Genomic DNA, 17,712 nt, shown 5'->3' with positions numbered 1-17,712 from the left:
CAGCCACTGCAACTAAGCCTAATATAGAGGAAATCAAGCCAAGAGACTCTGATAAACGAAAGAAAAGAGACATACCACCACAAATCTCAAGCCTGAGCAAGTGCATTTGTTGTGGAGAAAACCACACCGTACACAAATGTCCAAAGCTAACAGAAATGTCTGCGGATGACAAGAGAAAATTTGTTCATGAAAACAAACTGTGTTTTGCATGCTTGAGGAAAGGTCATAATTCTAGAGACTGTAAAAACAGAGCCATGTGCAGCATATGCAAAAGGAGCCATCCAACCCCTCTGCATGAAGACCGCTCTCCAGCAGACGAACCTGAACAAAGAAAAGCAGAACAAAATATGTCCTCACTGTCTTGCTCAGTGGAAGGAGGTGATAATGGGAGCACCTCAATGATTGTGCCAGTGTGGATATCAGCAACTAATACTCCTAACAATGAGACTTTGGTGTATGCGCTATTAGATACGCAAAGCACCCACACATTTGTTGATCAGGAAGTGTGTGAAAAGCTGCGGGCAGTAACAGAGCCAGTAAAACTAAAGCTCGCAACCATGGTCAAAAGAGACAGTATTGTGAAGAGTCAGAGAGTACAAGGACTTAAAGTCAGAGGATTCTTCTCCAATACATCCATTGACCTACCTCCAGCTTACACAAGAGACTTTATTCCACTTGAGCGCACACACATTCCTACATGCCAAACCGCCAGCAAATGGAAACATCTTGCAAACATTGCTCAAGACCTTCCTCCTCTAATGGATTGTGCAGTTGGATTGCTGATAGGCTATGACTGCTCCAGAGCCCTAGCTCCCAGAGAGGTCATCACTGGTGGCAGCAACGAGCCTTATGCTGTAAGAACAGACCTAGGCTGGAGCATTGTAGGAGGGGCACCGCAGTTTGTCAATGCAAGAGATGTAACTGGTCTGTGTCATCGTGTATCTGTGAAAGAGGTACCTCCTGTAACTCCATCAGCAATTATTAAGGCACTTGAGTTAGATTTTGCAGATACCAGGTCAAATGACAATGATATATCACAAGATGATATTCAGTTCCTCCAAATCTTAAAAGAAGGAATTCATCAGAATGAGTATGGTCATCTTGAAATGCCTCTTCCCTTTAAAGCACGCCCACAGCTCCCAAACAACAAAGCTCTTGCTCTTGTTCGTTTAAAGCACCTCAAAGGGAAACTGGACAGAGATCCCAAGTTTAAAGGTGATTATGTAAAGTTCATGGAAGGAGTTCTCGGAGATGGCGATGCTGAAAAAGTGGACACACAGCCAACAACAGGAAATGTCTGGTACATACCACACCAAGGCGTTTATCACCCACGAAAGCTGGACAAGATCAGGGTGGTATTTGACTGCTCTGCAAAGTTTAAAGGGACAGCTTTAAACGATCATCTGCTAACAGGGCCTGATCTCACAAATGGACTGACAGGAGTACTGTGCCGTTTTCGCAAGCACCCCATTGCAATCATGTGTGATGTGGAGAAGATGTTTCATAGGTTCCACGTCAACTCAGAGGACAGAGACTATTTGAGGTTTCTCTGGTGGGAAAATGGGAACACAGACTCAGAGCCCTCAGAATACCAAATGAAAGTCCACCTCTTTGGGGCATCCTCATCCCCTGGCTGTGCTAATTATGGTATGAAACATCTGGCCAATGAAAATGAAAAAGAGTACCAGTTAGCAGCTAACTTTGTCCAAAAGCATTTCTACGTGGATGATGGCCTTGTAAGTGTGGAAACTGTTGGAGAGGCAACTGAGCTTGTGAAAGAGGCTCAGGCTTTGTGTGCCAAAGGAAAGCTGCACCTTCACAAGTTTCTCTCCAACAACAGAGATGTTCTAGACTCAGTCGATGTGGCAGAACGTGCAGCTGAGATAAAAGATGTTGACCTCAACTACAGTGACCTTCCAGTGCAACGAGTACTAGGTGTAAGGTGGACTGGTTAGGAAAGTGACACTACAAGTTGGAGACAGAAAACTGGGGAAGAAGGGTGAACGCTTACATAAGCCATCTATTATTGAAAGACCCATTCAAAAGTTGGTTGTTCTTGTAGAAAGTAGTTAAAGGGTATATCCCACTGTTATTGTATTTCTAAATGTGTAAAGTTTGAGGAAAGTGTATATTTGGAAATTACCATTGATTTATTTGTAAGAATATTGTAAAATGTAACATTTACATTGTATATCAAAGGTAATTTGGTGGGAGTGTAGCTGACGCTATGGTGGTCTGTGTGGGTTGCCGTAGTGACAGGAAGTAGGAATATGCTACGAGATTTTATTTGCTAATTTTGGTTTAATAATGGCACAATTATTTTATAACAATAAGTTACATGGCATTTCAGTTAATGTTTGTTTGTAGAATTACCGGTGCTTAAAAGAAAACTATATTTGTATTAAGTCATGGAAATGCATGACCCGGAAGTGTGTGTTGTCAGTAGCGGGAGAGAACGGACACAAGAGAAGGCAGAGAGAAACGAAATCGTCGATAAAAGACTCAAATCTACTAACGATATTCTACTACTGGTCAACAGGCGCACATGGTAATGATTATTTGCAATGCTGTTAATATGTGTTACAACTGAAATGTGTGATTTATGTTTAATATGAATGCGAGAGTTTGAACGAAGCCATTTTGTTCTTTATTTTAGTTTTCACGGTGTTCCAGGTGTTCCATTGATGATCCGTGCATCGTTTATGATCTGTAAAAGAAATAAATGTCTGTGGACATCAGTACGAAGCGTGAAGTCCTTTTGAGCAGACCAGAGTAGCTACAAACAGGTAGCTCTCGTCTCTATCATGGAACAGCGTATGCAGCCTGACTACACAGTGAAAATGCTGGCATACCTGATCGACATGTTGCACGGTCAAAAACTGTTATGCTTCCACCATTGACGCCCCACCAAATGAGCAAACCCTTCCCATATAAATACAACTCAAACTAAGTGCCCCCTAGTGTTCAAACACATAACACCAACATACAAAAATATGGCTCTTACAAACATGAGTACTTTTACTTTAGTTACTTTCAGTATATTTTTATGCTGCTGCTTTAAGTAAATGATCCAAATACTACTATCTCAGTATTACATTTACAAATACTGTATAAAGTCAGTGATAAATACATTTTGTATACTACTCTAATTACCCACAGTCTTCATTCTAAATATTTTAAGGCTATAAATAACCAAGTAACTGGATTTCCTCAGTCTGTAGTGCTTTCCTCGAATGCGTGTTGCCTTCAAGCTCCAAGACCAGCAAGAAGCCAGGTGGAGCACCTCAAAAGCCTACTTAAACTCAGTAATCCAGATAACATGACAGCATCTGCTACACTTACCTGACTCTCTGTTAGACCGAAGGAGTGTCCTGACGTCCTCTGGCTTGTCACAGCTATCTCTGCTTTGGGCCTCAATTATAAATTCTGCAACAGATCCAGGTCTGTTGTGTAGTCAGCCTCTGACAGTTGATGTCTCCCAAGAGTACTCTGCAGACTGTTATGAAGGACTGATGGATCAACTGAAACTGCACATGAGCCTTCCATTGTGGTCTTAGTGCGCGCACCCCTGATGGCTCAGTCGTGCAGTCAATCAGAGTGCAAGCCTGGGGGTGCTGCCACTGTGGGCGCTGTGTGGCAGGAATGGTAGAGCCGTGGACTGAAGTGGGAAGTGGATTACGAGTAACCCCCCCCACACACCCTGGATGCATTTGTATATATCATGTGTCATCCTAAATAAACCAACTATTGGACCGTACATCCTCTCAAGCATTTCTAACTGAATCCACCACCGTGACTTCTTCCCAGAAGATTAACCAGCCTTCATGAGAAAGTGGTGCAGAAACCTGGGATAGGGAAGTCACGGTAGATAAAGCAAGAATGTATATAAAGAAGTCCAGTTATGCTCCAGATGTCCAGCCTAAAAGGGAGAGAAGGCCTCCAACCTGGTTTGAAGATTATCCTGTCACCCACTACCACCAATAATGAGCAGAATACAAAAATTGCAGATGATGCACCAAATGAGCTGTATTGTCAAGTATAAACAAGCTTCTCTTTGTCCCTGTGTTTGACAGGACATGATACCGATCACCTGCACATCACCTGCAACTGACGTGAAAAGTCAACATGAGAAGTTCTCATAAAGTGGGAGTGGAAAGGTTTTTGTGTAATAATAAGCGATCCCACATTCTCTCTGATCTGCTGTCAAATACAAACTTGACATGTGGCCATCAATCACTGTAATTAAAAATGTTGTGTGTAATTGTTTTTACTAGCCTGCGTGTGTGTGGACTGGTTCTTATAGTGCTTTTCAACTCATCACTTTATACAACATGCCTCATTCGCACACATCCATACAAGTACTTCTTTCTAAGCTTAAGTGTTTTCATTCACACACATTCTGACAGTTGCATCAGAGAGCAACTTGGGTTTCAGTATTTTGCACAAGGATGCTCTGGCATGCAGAATGGAGCAGTCAGGGATCGAACCACCAACCTTCAGATTAGTAGGTGACCTCCTCCACCTCCTGAGCTACAGCCACCCCATGTTTGCACATGTCTGTGAGACTTAACTTACCATCTGGACTTCATGTATCTTTGGTTTTTGTTGATTGACAGCAGCTTGCTCAGGGTTCTAGCCAGCGGTTGATCAGCCTGCACCGTGCCATGCTGAGGTCGTCTTACACTGGGCTGAGAATTTCACAGGTTTGCTATCACTGCAATTAGCAAGCAGGCGCACACTGTGACCAGACTGATTTATTTAATCTCGCTAGACCGCTGCACTGTAGTATTATTTCACCGCAATTTGCAGTCTACCACCAGTTTCATTCACAATGTGCACACGTGATCTCCCGACGGTCCTGTTCACGTTTGATTTTGCGTGGCTACAGAAAGCAAAATGGCGACAAATGTTAAAGTGAGGGGGAGAAGTGAAAAAGGGAGCACAAATGACAATTTAGAACTTTCTATTAAATATAAATTCCCAGGAGCTCAGTGTTGCAAACTTAGCGCTAGATTTAAGCACTTTTTCCCCCCCGAAAAGCAACAAGTGACAAATTTAGCGACTTTTCCCAGTGACTTCAGCGACTTTTAGAGATAGTCTGGAAAGCTGAAATCCTCCGCCGACAGTGTTTTGTGTAGACAGGGCGCTTGTACAGCATCCCTTTGTACCCTTTGGCATTGCCAGGACCTTACTTTGTACAAACCCCACCCCCATCACCACACACACACACACACACACAAAACCGGGCTGAAATATTTTTTCTGGCTAGAACCCTGCTGCAATCATCTAACTATATGGACAAAAGTACTGAGGCACCTAGTACATAATCAGGGTTATTATAGTTAACGAAAACGAACGAAATAACGAAAACTGAAATTGAAAAAACATTGTCGTTAACTGAAATAAATAAAAACTAAAATTAAAAGGAAGAAACGACAACTAACTAAAACTGAATTGTGAGTTTACAAAACTAACTAAAACTAACTGAAATTATAGATATTGTTATTTTTTCAAAAGTCTTGTGGATTGATATGAAATCATTTTTTTCCTCTCTCCGAGTTTAAGCTCGGAACGCCGTCGGGCAAATGGGTGCGCATGTGCGTGCGTGCGCACACCGCGCTGCTCCTCAGAGAGTCCCATGTGGAGTGTTTTTTTTTTTTTTTTACTATGATAGCACAGATAGCAGCGAGTGTCTTGTTGTGGATGATGAAAAATGTACGGAACACTTCTTAGTCAGGAAAAAAAACACCAACATCAAAGTAGACCTGAGAAGCGCACACAAGGCAGCTACGGAAACCGCTCTCATCCTACAAGGCAACCCGGCCTGCACCTCCAGAGAAACGTGACTACTCGTCGGGTCAACGCAGCCACAACGTTGTGTTTAGTCCTTGTGCGTTTCCGGCTACTTTATCAGTCAGATAATAACAATCAGGACTAATAATCAAAGCATCAATATAAGGACTCACAAATGTCAGCAAATTCCTGGAGGGAGCTGCTGAAACTATGGGAATGGACGTGAAGAAATGAAGAAAGTGAAAAAACAGGGACAAATATGTTTGCACCCTAAAAACTGAGCACAAAGAGCGAGGACCAAAAAACCCCCAGCACACAACCACAAGGTAATTAACACACGCAATCCAGCTATACATGCATAAATGCGGACATGAGGTCGGACACTTCCGTAGGCTACATAGGCCGCAAAGCCCTGCAAGTCTAATCAGCGAGCATCTAACCAAGTAGCTCCAAAACAGAAGCAGCATCAGGTGGAGAGAACATCAGGATGCAGCTGGATTTGAGCTTTGACTCCTTCAAGGAGTTTGTTTTTGTCAAACACCACATGTAGCTGTTATTAATCTGCTGCCCTGAGGCTGAACTTTATTGGGAGTTTATTGTTGAATTTATCGAGTTTTGGAGTTCATATTGTTCTTTGTTTCTCCCTGTTGATGTTCATGTGTGTCCTTAATATTACACACATTTAGCATGTAGTTCTGCTGTCTGTGAACAGTTGGTTGCTGAATATATTTCTTTAAAGGGTATCTTTAAAGCGTACCTGATTAAGTATGAAAATACTAAAACTAATACTGAAACTAACTAAAACTAAGCATAAAACCAAAAATAAAAACTAATAAAAACGAGCAAAACCATTTTGAAAACTAATTAAAACTAACTGAATTAGAGAAAAAAAAAGTAAAAACTAACTAAAACTAAACTATAATGTAAAATCCAAAACTATTATAACTCTGTACATAATCCATAGCTATTGATATGGAGTTCCCACACAAAGCACTTGGGTTATGTCAGCAAGTCGACCTCTGAATGCTTAACAAAAACAATATGAAGGTTTTGACTGACCTTAAACATGCTGGAAAACCCTCAAATGTGGCTGAATTAAAACAATTCTGCATTTGTTTTATGATCCATAACATGAAAGTATGTGTAAACATGCAAAAATAAAACCAAAGGAAGCGGTCTAATGCTTTTTTACAGCATTGTAGCTGCCATGGTCTGTGAAGTCCTGTCTTGAAGTCTCTAGATGACCATCATAATCAAAGGTTGGATCGGACTCTCAGACTGCACCCTCATTGGCTAGAGACTTGTCGGTCACAAGTAATTAGCCCTTAAACTGGTTAATCTTCCTTTCTGGCACTTAAAATGAACAAAATTTACAAAACAGACTTTGTTTTATTCAGTAGGACTCAAAATGAGTGACTGAGCCATAAACCTATCTGAAAAGTATTACACAGGTCGAGGCAGAGGGCCTTCTTCCCGCAGACTTCTAGAGAGGTGTGTGTTTGTGGGGACACTGTAAAAGGTAAATAAAAACAGAAATCTCATAACCCATATTTTATTTAACCTGGGACTCTGGGACGTGTAGGAGACGACTGAATCTCCACCATCATTTCAACATCTTACATTTCATAAACCTTTAAACATGTGTGACATCGTGAAAGCTGAAGGCGAACTATTATTTATAAAGTTTATGTGTGTATTTGATGATGTTGCTCTGCTCATATTGGATGTATATTTGAGTTGAGTTCCTGTTCCTGCAGACAGGAGTCAGCCAGCTCCTCACTCCTGTCTGCTGTGAGGTCGGGTTTGTGCTTCCTCCCTCCAAAACTCCCGCTTCAAAAGTGTGAATTCAACAAACATGAATCATTCCACATGAAACAGCCTGATGGAAAACTGCAAAATAAGGAGTCCAGACACACAAATGAACAGATTATGTGAACATATTATCATACATGTTTTAATGATAACATATTTTTAACGTGCTGCAGAGAAAGTATTTAACTTCCTTCCCACGTTGAAGGTAATAAAAATGCACATCAGTGATTTAATTGTAATCTTTTACTCCCGCTCTTCCTTTATAAGCACCACATAAACAATCAGCAAATATAATGAAGCTGCATGTATTTGTACTGAATGCAAACACAATAGGTTTGTGATACGCTGCCCTACAAACAAAGAACATCTCCGTGTTTATGAAGACGTGAAATGTGGCTCATGTTCATTATTTTACTTATGAAGCTAATTAATAAGAAAAAGGCCTCCAAAGCGATGACATCACCGGACACGGTGACGCTGAACGGGGTCCTCAGAGGGAAATCTAAGAAATGTGCAGCGTTTACTGAACAGCACCGAGGAAGAGTCTGAGGAAGAGTCCGAGGAAGAGTCCGGTGAGCCCGTGAATGCTGTGTTTTAGCGCTCTCTGCTGGACATGTTAGGAAGTGAGTTCTGTGTATTTTTCCTTCAGCTTTATTCTCAACAAACAGATTCAAACAACAATGACGTCACAGGACACAACCAGGTTAAATGGGAGGAAATGAAGGAACTCTGTGATGCTGCTCTCAGCTGAAAGCGCGTTAAAACTTCAGCATCGTTTGAACGCCACCGCCCGAGTGACCACAGGGTCCCATATGCGCCCTGTCACAGATCTCAGACCAGCTCAAACTGTGTTTGTGAGCTCTCTGCACCCAGGCGGCTCCACAGCCACAGATCTCAGTCCAGCAGAGCACCGTCGGGATGTGCTGGAACAGCAGATTCCCATCATGGATGCAGCAGCTGTGATGCTGTCACGTCAGCATGGACCAAAAAAAGTGGGTCCAAGCCGGGAACAGCGAGGTGTCCCTAATAAATATTAAATATGGCTCCGTTCTTTAACCTGTGACGAACCGTCTCCCTCTCTGACGGTGCGAACACGAACCGCAGCTGCTCGCGTCCTGTTTTGATCAGCTGACCTGCGGTCACATGACTCGATCCTCTTCCTCCGACTGTGCTCGACACGCAGCTGAGCTCTTCTGGGGCAGGTACGTGAAAACAACAGGAGCTCCAGCCTGTTCCTGTGTGTCTGCCGGTGGCCGGACAGCTGACGGGCAGGTGGTGGGGTGTTCCGGGATGAAGAGCCGCAGAACTCGGTGTGAAAAACGCAGCATTTAAAGTAGCTGGAGTCCGAGTTTCTCTCGCTGCAGAGCGTCACGGTGACGGCTGGAAGTTCAGTTTGGACTGAAGTCAGGGTCGCACTGAGGATTTAGGGGATCCTGAGCAAGTTTCTGGGTTTTTACGACTTTGTGTGTGACGGTAGGTGAAGCTTTACAGTCACTGTTCTGTGGGTGGAGTTTGGCCTCAGGCAGAGAGGGAGCGATTAGGGGAGCTGGCCAAAGACAGATAACAATCACTGCTTATTGCGGGACGTTTCACTGAGAGCATAAAGATCAGAGGTCAAAGTCAGCCGCTGCACCTACTGCGATAAGATCAGATCAGCTGATAAATGAAAAGCTCGCGCTTTGCTTTAATTACAGTGTGAAACGTCACTTTTGTTTTTCCATCTAAAACTCGTTTCCGCTCATACATGTTGGACTCTCCTGCAGCAGCTCTGCAGATTAATCCTTCAGTTCATTCTGTCTGAAACGAGCCTTTTAGCTCCTCCCACGTTAAGCCAACTTTCTTCTGATTGGTTGCCCCCCCTGTACATTTGAACAGCAGGTCGGTTGTGCTTCTCCACCTGAGAGCCTCTGTGTTTGGAGCAACCTGAGCTTCTGGACACACACTGAGCTCATTATCAGAAACTTTGCTCCTTCCAATCTAAACGACCACCACCGGAAGAAGAACAGCTGTAAGTTTCCAGTCTGCTGTCTGAGGAGCGTTTGATTTGTTCTGCTGTGTTTTCCAGTCACTTGAAGCTGAGCGGGCGGTGTTTGTGGTGTCCAGGCTCACCAGCTGAGAGGAAAAACCAAAATCATGCCATCCAACAAATCGGTGTCAGACGCTCCCATCACTCAGTTCATCAACTGCAGGATCCTGAGGGACAACGAGCTGCAGAGGTAACACATCAAACACACACGTCAAACACACACATCAAACACACACTTAGAGCCAGAAACCAGCCAAAGCTCGACAACATCCAGAGCTCTGCTTAAGCTGTCTGAGGGTTCAGACCCAGTAATAGTTCAGCTGATGTTGTGTGTGTGTGTGTGTGTGTGTGTGTGTGTGTGTGTGTGCAGCGAGGACCTGTGGGTGCGTGAGGGGAGGATTTTAGATCCAGAGAAGCTGTTCTTCGATGAGCAGGGATACGCTGACACACGTGTGGACTGTGAAGGCAGCATCATTGCACCAGGCTTTATAGATGTCCAGATCAATGGTACACACACACACACACACACACACACTGATAGGCAGTTGAGTTGCAAAGACGATCAATTCAATAATCTGCAGTAACTTTGAGTTCTGGAACAGCTGAGCACCAAACTAAAAGGTCATTCTGCATCTGTGACCCTGCAGTCACAAACGTAGCTCTTCTGAGACCCTCGTGGTGATCTCATTATGGTGACGTGAGGGGAATCAAAGCTGACGCTGCAGTTTTTAAGCTGAGTCACTGAGAGTGTTCTTACTGGTTTGTCTCGAGGAGCATAATCGGTCGTCTCCCTGCAGGAGGTTACGGCATCGACTTCTCTCAGCCGTCCGAGGACGTCGGCAGTGGAGTTTCGTTTGTGGCCAAGAAGATCCTCGAACACGGCGTGACGTCCTTCTGTCCCACTCTGGTCACCTCCCCTCCTGAAGTTTACCACAAGGTGACGTTTTTAGAACAGTACCAGTGAAAGGTTTGGGGTTTCCTGCTCTCTCCTTCAGGGGCATCTTCTGGTGCATCTCTGGGCAGCTTCCAGGTCACCTCCCTCCATGAGACGTCCTCATGGCTGTGAGTCAGTCTTTGCTCTGCTACAATATGATCATTAAAGACACAAACTGAACATTTCTGGAGGTCTGCAGCACTGGAAGGTTCAGAGGTCAGCCTGAGGTGATGCTGAAGGTCAGATCTAAAGGAGGTCCTGTGAGTTCTGGACCTTCTGTGTTCGTTCATGACTTTAATCCTTCGTGAAGCTTCAACCTGTAAAATCAAAGCCGTCATCAAAATGTGTCTTTCAGGTTTTGCCTCAGGTCAAAGTTCATAACGGAGGACCACATGGAGCTGGAGTTCTTGGTGAAGAATTATATCTTTGTTTATAAAAGCTGCAGATGTTTCTGCTGTCACACAGCTCGACCTCACGTCCTGAAACCTCCTCTGCAGGGTTTCATCTGGAGGGTCCGTTCATCAGCGCCGAGAAGAAAGGAGCCCACCCGGAAAAATACCTCCGAGCCTTCAAGTCCAGAGGGTTCGAGGACCTGACGGAGGCTTACGGCAGCCTGGACAACGTTGCCATGGTGACGCTGGCTCCCGAGCTGCCCGGCAGCCAATCGGTGGTGAGGGAGCTGAGCCGGAGGGGCATCACCGTGTCCTTAGGTGAGCCTCGATTAGCCACGCCCACCATGATCATCAGTCGCTCCAGTTCAATTTTTATATTTTATTATTAATTTTATTCATCTTCACTCACATACTGTTGATTTCTGATTGATTTCAGACTTTTTCCATTTCATGTTTGCTTTTATTAATGTTTCATCATTTACTTTATTAATTTTATTACCACAAATTTATTTATGTTTCTGTAAGGTTTGAATTTTATTTAATTTTTTTATCCTTTTATTGTTTTTAAATTATGTTTTTGTTTCATTTTCAGGAGGTTTTTATTTTTATTTTGTAGATTTTATAATTTTTTAACCATTTTAAGTTTGATTTTAAATTTTTGCTGCTGTTATTTTTCATTTTAGACCATTTTTCTGTTTTGTCTGCTTTTATTTTGTAGATATTATCGACACCTTTCTAACAGTGTGATTTTATGACTTATTTTTTCCTTTTATTCACATTATTAATATTATTCACCTTTTTGTTTTTATTGGTACTTTAAACCACTTTTCTTGTGTTTTTATTTTCATTATTAATTTGAGGCCTTTTTGATTTTCTGCATGCTTTTTGGTTTAAATAAATTGGAGCGTTTTATTTGTGATCTCTGTTCTTCGGTGTCAGTGGAACGACCTTTGAACTCTGATATGAATAAAGATTTCTGGGCTGATGTTACAGGTCACTCGGTGGCCAACCTGTCGCAGGCCGAGGAGGCGGTTCAGCACGGCTCCTCCTTCATCACTCACCTGTTCAACGCCATGCTGCCGGTGAGTCCGAGCTGCTGCTCCTCTTTTGCTCTCGGAGTTCGGTCACTGCCGCTCGCTCCGTTCCTGCACTTCCAAACACAAACATCCGGCTGGAGCTTCGGAACGATCCGCTGAGCCGCGTGTGAGTTTCCTGCCTGGCTGCTTTCCTGCTGTCAGTAATCCTTCTGTGTCTGCCCTGCTCCAGTTCCACCACCGTGACCCCGGGATCGTGGGTCTGCTGACCAGTGATCGGGTCCCTGCGGGCAGGACGGTTTATTACGGCATGATAGCCGACGGGATCCACACCAACCCTGCAGCCCTGCGAATCGCACACAGAGCTCACCCATCAGGTCTGACTGACGCTTTTATTTCAGTGTTGGCGTCTCTGCGCCCTTCTCTTCTTTTCTGTGGGTTCTTGTCACTCAGTGTGTTTGAATGAATCTGCTCTAAGTGGATTTTGGGTTTCCTGTTAGATCCAGGACAATCCTGGATGTTGGAGCGAATTCCAAACTGCTGCAGCCCGCCGGGCCGTTTGCTGTGGGTGCTGTTGTACTCCTTCTTTCCCTTCTTCTTGAAGACTCGTGTTTGTTTCTACTTCCAGGTTTGGTGTTGGTGACGGACGCCATCACCGCGATGGGTCTTCCTCCTGGCCGTCACACTCTGGGCCAGCAGGTCATCGAGATCCAGGGTCTCCACGCCTACGTGGCAGGTCTCAGTTTCCTTTACATTTTATCAACTGCGGCCACAAGAAGGTCCACGAGTTCCTGAAGTGATGCTGTGGAGCAAACAGAACCAGATTAGATTCAGTCATAAATCACGTCGGTCTCTCTTTGTGTGTTTAGGCACGAAGACTTTGAGCGGCAGCATCGCCACGATGGACATGTGTGTGCGCCACTTCAAGCAGGCCTCAGGTCAGTTTGTAGTCGTGTAAAGTTAGAGAATAATGAGGAGGGGGGGGGTTATTCCTCAGGTGAGACCTGATATCAGCCCCCTCCCACTGCAGCTGCTTCCTGTCCTCTTGTTTCAGGCTGCAGTGTGGAGGAGGCTCTGGAAGCCGCTTCCCTCCATCCGGCTCAGCTTCTCGGAATCAGCTCCAAAAAGGGAAAACTGGACTACGGCTCAGACGCAGGTCAGACCCGGACAGATGCCCATCACATCTCCATACTGAGCCCCGCTCTGCTGACAGAGTGGATTCACTTCAAATTTCTATCTATCAGCACTTCACAGGTCGCTGACAGACAGATTAAACTCTTCATGAAAACAAGCCAAACTCCTGCAGCTCAGATTTTTCTCAGCAGAACGCCGTGCCTCCCTCCTCCTCACCTCTCTCCTCCTTACCTCCTCTCTCCTCCTCCTCTCTCCTCCTCTGTCCTCCTCTCCTCTCCTCCTCACCTCTCTCCTCCTTACCTCCTCTCTCCTCCTCCTCTCTCCTCCTCACCTCTCTCCTCCTCCTCTCCTCCTCTGTCCTCCTCTCCTCTCCTCCTCACCTCTCTCCTCCTCACCTCTCTCCTCCTTACCTCTCTCCTCCTTACCTCCTCTCTCCTCCTCCTCTCTCTCCTCCTCCTCTCCTCCTCTGTCCTCCTCTCCTCTCCTCCTCACCTCTCTCCTCCTCCTCACCTCTCTCCTCCTCACCTCTCTCCTCCTCCTCTCCTCCTCTGTCCTCCTCTCCTCTCCTCCTCATCTCCCCTCTCCCTTTCTTTTTTACAGACCTTGTTCTGCTCGATGACGGCCTCACCGTCAAAGCCACCTATATTTCTGGAGAGGAGGTTTGGAGACAAGGACAGTAGAAGGAGATGAAGATGGAAAGTGGGCCGTCAGCTGGGACCTTCTGTGCCTTTGTGCTGCCTGAGCGACATGTTCTGGTTTTAACGGGCCGACTGTGGAGAGGATCCAGATTGTTTAGTTTATTTTAAATTCATGTTGCACGAATGTTTTAATCTGCACCAAGAAGCTCTGCAGAGCTGAGTGCAGCAAACACTGCAGGAAAAATGGACCCGAGTCACATGCAATGAAATATTATCACACTATTAGTTTATTAAATGTCAGATAACATGTTTTCCTGTTATATGTGGAAAATGTTTTCCTGCCTTTCAAACAGCCAAAGATTTCTGTTTATTACCCTGAAAATCAGCGTGCAGACTTTTTAATCTCTCATGTTTGTTGTTGGAAGTCGTCTGATGTTGTGTTACTGCAGCTGCATGTGCAGTTATGATGCGCCTCGTCTGCACCACCTCAGCAGAAACTGCAGACAGGGTCGGGCCTCCTGTTGGACGTTGGTGCAGCCTCTCAGCTCATCCTCTGTATCTGTGTCCTCATTTTACTTACTGTGAATGTCTGTGGTTTAAAACACTATGGGTGCTCGTGATGGTGCAGTGGTTAGCACTGTTTTCTCCCAGCAAGAGGGTCCTGGGTTCAAATCCACAACCTAGCTGTGGTTTGTGGTGTGAGCAGCACTGTGATCCACGCTGACACCAGCCCTCTGACTGCTTTCACAGACTAACAGTAGGAAATATTCACTTTGTGGGTCTCTGTGTGTGTATGAGACGGATCTGATGAAAACTCAGGAGCGCTTGGAAAAACCTGGAAAACGTCTCCACACAGCTGGTGCTGAAATGCTGCCCCCTGGTGGTGAAAGTTTTAGTTTACATTTGCAGAGGGTAATCCTTTACCCACCACCCGTGGGGGCCCGCTGGGGTGAGCCTTGCTTCTGGTTTCTGGACTGAGCGGTTTCTGTCATATTTCAGATCTGCTTCAAGAACAGAATAACTGGGAGCGCGTCACCTCTGCCTGTGCAGCCTATCAGGGCTGAAAAACCTGCAGCCATGAAGGTACAGGGAGGTCACCACATGTCGTCTTTATGGGGCACAGAGTTAAGGCTGTGCTCCCATGAAGCTGTATCCCCTCCCTGTGACATCATGCAGATCCAAGAGGAGGAAGACTGTGAAAAACTGGGTGTTCAGAGCAGCCTGGGATCATCTGTACAAACAGGAGCAGGAGAAACGTGCCCGGTCCTCTTTAGCTCTGCACCAACACAGGATGCAAAGAGGGACAAAAACAATTAAAAAATAACTTTGTTTTCATTTTAGTTTCGTTTTTTATTGTTTTAAAAAGTTCAGTTTCATTTTTTCTTAATTAAAGTTTTAATTTTTTCCTAATTGTTTGTGAAAATTTTCAGGGAAATGTTTAATAAGTCTCAATAAAGTTCACTTTCCTCTGAAGTCCAGTTTTTATTTTTATTTAAACGTTTTTCATGGTTTTTAGTTTTGCTGCGATGATCACAGTGTGGCAGAAATTAACTAAAGTAAATAGAAAATATTAGAAACAGAACATTTTAATAATCTTTGTCATGAGTGATAAAACGGAATCAAACTAAGGTACATGCGGTTTCCTGGCATTAAGCTTCCACAGTGTAATTTCATTTCAGTGCCGGATCACACAGAAAGCGTCCGTGATTAAAAACCCACTGATTGGCGGCGTGTCCGTGAGAGCCGCACTGATCCAGGAGGGCACTGCGGGAGGAGGACAGTCCGCTCCCCCGGAGAGAAGGCGCCATGCCCGGGCTGACTGGCGCCGCCGGTCGGTGTCCTGTCCTGAAAAAGTCCCTGCAGGATAAAAATGCGCGCGAGCTGCAGGAAATAAAAAGGAAGACACTTTCAAAATAAAAGCGGACAGGGCACAGAAGAGTGAGGTGTATAGCACGTAGTCCTCCAAAATAATGTAAGTAAATGTGTGCATTAATTTGAAATGTTTCTATTGTGGAGTATAAAGTCCAGATTGTTGTGAGTAGTGAATGAACCAAACAGCAACCTGCAGACATAAAACATGAAGCCCACACTGAAGCTCCAAAAGCTGCAGTTCCTCTGCCGTCCAGCAGAGGCGCCACAGGCTTCACCTCAGCTAACTGGAGTCCCTGAACTGGACCTCTGGAGCGTGTTTGTGCTGTTGGAGCCTTTTTAATGCAATTATCTGACCAATAATTTGGCTGCTGTGGCTTCATTGGACTAACAGACCATCCAGCTTCACCTGGATATTACTGAGCACTGATTAGCAGGTCCAATTTGCTAAACAGCTCGGCAGCATTATAACATCTGAATGAAACACATTGGGTGGCCAATCAAATTGCCCCCACAAATTAGAGTAACCTTTATGGTTGTTACACTCGGGTAAAATAAATTTCTGTGTGGTGACCAAACAGATGAAACACAGAAAAGGATCTTAAAGCGGCTTCATGTGCAGCTGATCTTTTTGATTCATGCTCCTCAGAGGATTTTTGTCACCTCGGATTTTATTTTGAATGCGGTGACAGGAAGTGGTTCTTCCTCCCCGCAGCTTCACGGTGCACACTGCGAGGAGATCGACGGTGACTGCGCACGTCGGTGCCTGAATGACAGAGGATGCATGGAGGTCTCCGGCAGCTGGCAGCCACAGATCCGTATCCTCCTCGGTGCAGCGGCAGCAGCGGGCGGCCTCTCTGCGGTGAGTCCACAGCCCCCCTCCGGGCTGCTCTTTGTTTTCATGCCCTCACGCTGCCTGCAGTCTCTCCGTCAGCCACCAGCTGTACTGCAGGTGCACCAGGTTACCTCAAGTCTGCGTGTGAACTTCAGTTATCAGCAGGGAAGCATCTGCAGTGAGGACAGAGGGATGCAAACCACACCAAACTGTCTTTATTCACTTCATTTTACACCTAACAGCTGTTTTCACACACCGATTGTTTCCTTTTTAATTTGGACATAAAGACAAAGGAGGAGAGAGGCTGTCAGAGCAGATGTTCCTCTCATGGGAATACAAGCAGGGGATGTGGGGAGAAAGCTGCGTGTTGCAGTCAGTCAGTCAGTGTGTCCTGATCAGGAACATCTGCATCTGGAGCTCCTGATCTTATCTGAAGTCCTTGTTCAAGGACAAAAGTGTAGAGTGAGCAGGAGGAGGCTGAAGCCACAGAGAAACACGATGAGTCCGCTGAGGATGAAGATGCTGATTAACGTTTCATAAAAGATTCTTCTCGTTTGAGGCCAAATTATGATGATAAAATTATTTTTTTCTCTGGTTTAAAATCCATTAATGCAGCTTTTGGTTTGAGAATAAATATCAGATCAGCCATTATTTAATTATTACAGATTTATCTTATAATAAATACCATATATTACTTTAAAGTGGACCTATTCTGCTTTACATGGCATGTCTCTCCTGTTCCAGCGGTGCTGCTCATCAGTGGCCAAAGTTTCAGGCAGCTCAGTCTTCAGACTGCTCTAAACACTCAATTTCACAAAGTTTTTTCTACTTTGGGATCTGTATGATGTCAGAGAGGGGCAGAAGCTCCACCCATGTTCTGTTTACAAGCCAATCAGAAGAAAGCTGCCTTAAAGAGGGCGGAGTAAAAGCTTGTTTCAAGCAGAGGATGAGCTGAGGGGCGGCATTAAGGCCCAGGATAAGATACAGAAGGATTATTTCAAGCTGTGACTCATGCAGAGCTGTTCTAGTCGAGCCGATGAAACTTGACCCGAACAAATGAAACAGTGTTTAATCAATTAAGAAGTATAATAATTTTATTAAAACTAATTTTTAAAACAGGAGGAGTTGCCACCTGCTGGCCATTAGAAATAATACACATTTAAATCCCTTCAGCATCGTCTCGACTCATCGGCCCAGAGGTTTCAGCCATCTTTTATATACAGCATGAGCTAAAAAGCTCATTAA

General features: G+C 44.7%; 1 protein-coding gene across 1 annotated transcript; it reads left to right on the top strand.

Moving 5' to 3' along the window:
• Nucleotides 1-8,612: 8,612 nt before the first annotated feature.
• On the top strand, nucleotides 8,613-15,190 carry amdhd2 (amidohydrolase domain containing 2). Its single transcript, XM_030736535.1, has 12 exons — nucleotides 8,613-9,078; nucleotides 9,671-9,821; nucleotides 10,002-10,138; nucleotides 10,429-10,568; nucleotides 10,921-10,975; nucleotides 11,063-11,275; nucleotides 11,951-12,039; nucleotides 12,224-12,368; nucleotides 12,620-12,727; nucleotides 12,861-12,929; nucleotides 13,046-13,147; nucleotides 13,726-15,190. The coding sequence occupies exons 2-12, from the start codon at nucleotides 9,739-9,741 to the stop codon at nucleotides 13,803-13,805; spliced, it is 1,221 nt and encodes a 406-aa protein (XP_030592395.1). The 5' UTR covers nucleotides 8,613-9,078; nucleotides 9,671-9,738; the 3' UTR covers nucleotides 13,806-15,190.
• The last annotated feature ends 2,522 nt before the right edge of the window (nucleotides 15,191-17,712 follow it).

The sequence above is a fragment of the Archocentrus centrarchus genome, chromosome 8, assembly GCF_007364275.1.
Source record: "Archocentrus centrarchus isolate MPI-CPG fArcCen1 chromosome 8, fArcCen1, whole genome shotgun sequence".
NCBI lineage: Eukaryota > Metazoa > Chordata > Actinopteri > Cichliformes > Cichlidae > Archocentrus > Archocentrus centrarchus.
Note: the sequence above shows the minus strand (reverse complement) of the source record. Positions and strands in the feature narration are given on the sequence as shown.

What these genes read in the sequence shown, in the direction of transcription:
- amdhd2 (XM_030736535.1), top strand. Translation starts at nt 9,739, where the DNA reads ATGCCATCCAACAAATCGGTGTCAGACGCTCCCATCACTCAGTTCATC. An exon ending in GGGCATCACCGTGTCCTTAG is followed by an intron (nt 11,276 to 11,950) that starts GTGAGCCTCGAT and finishes CTGATGTTACAG; the next exon opens with GTCACTCGGTGGCCAACCTG. An exon ending in TGTTCAACGCCATGCTGCCG is followed by an intron (nt 12,040 to 12,223) that starts GTGAGTCCGAGC and finishes GCCCTGCTCCAG; the next exon opens with TTCCACCACCGTGACCCCGG.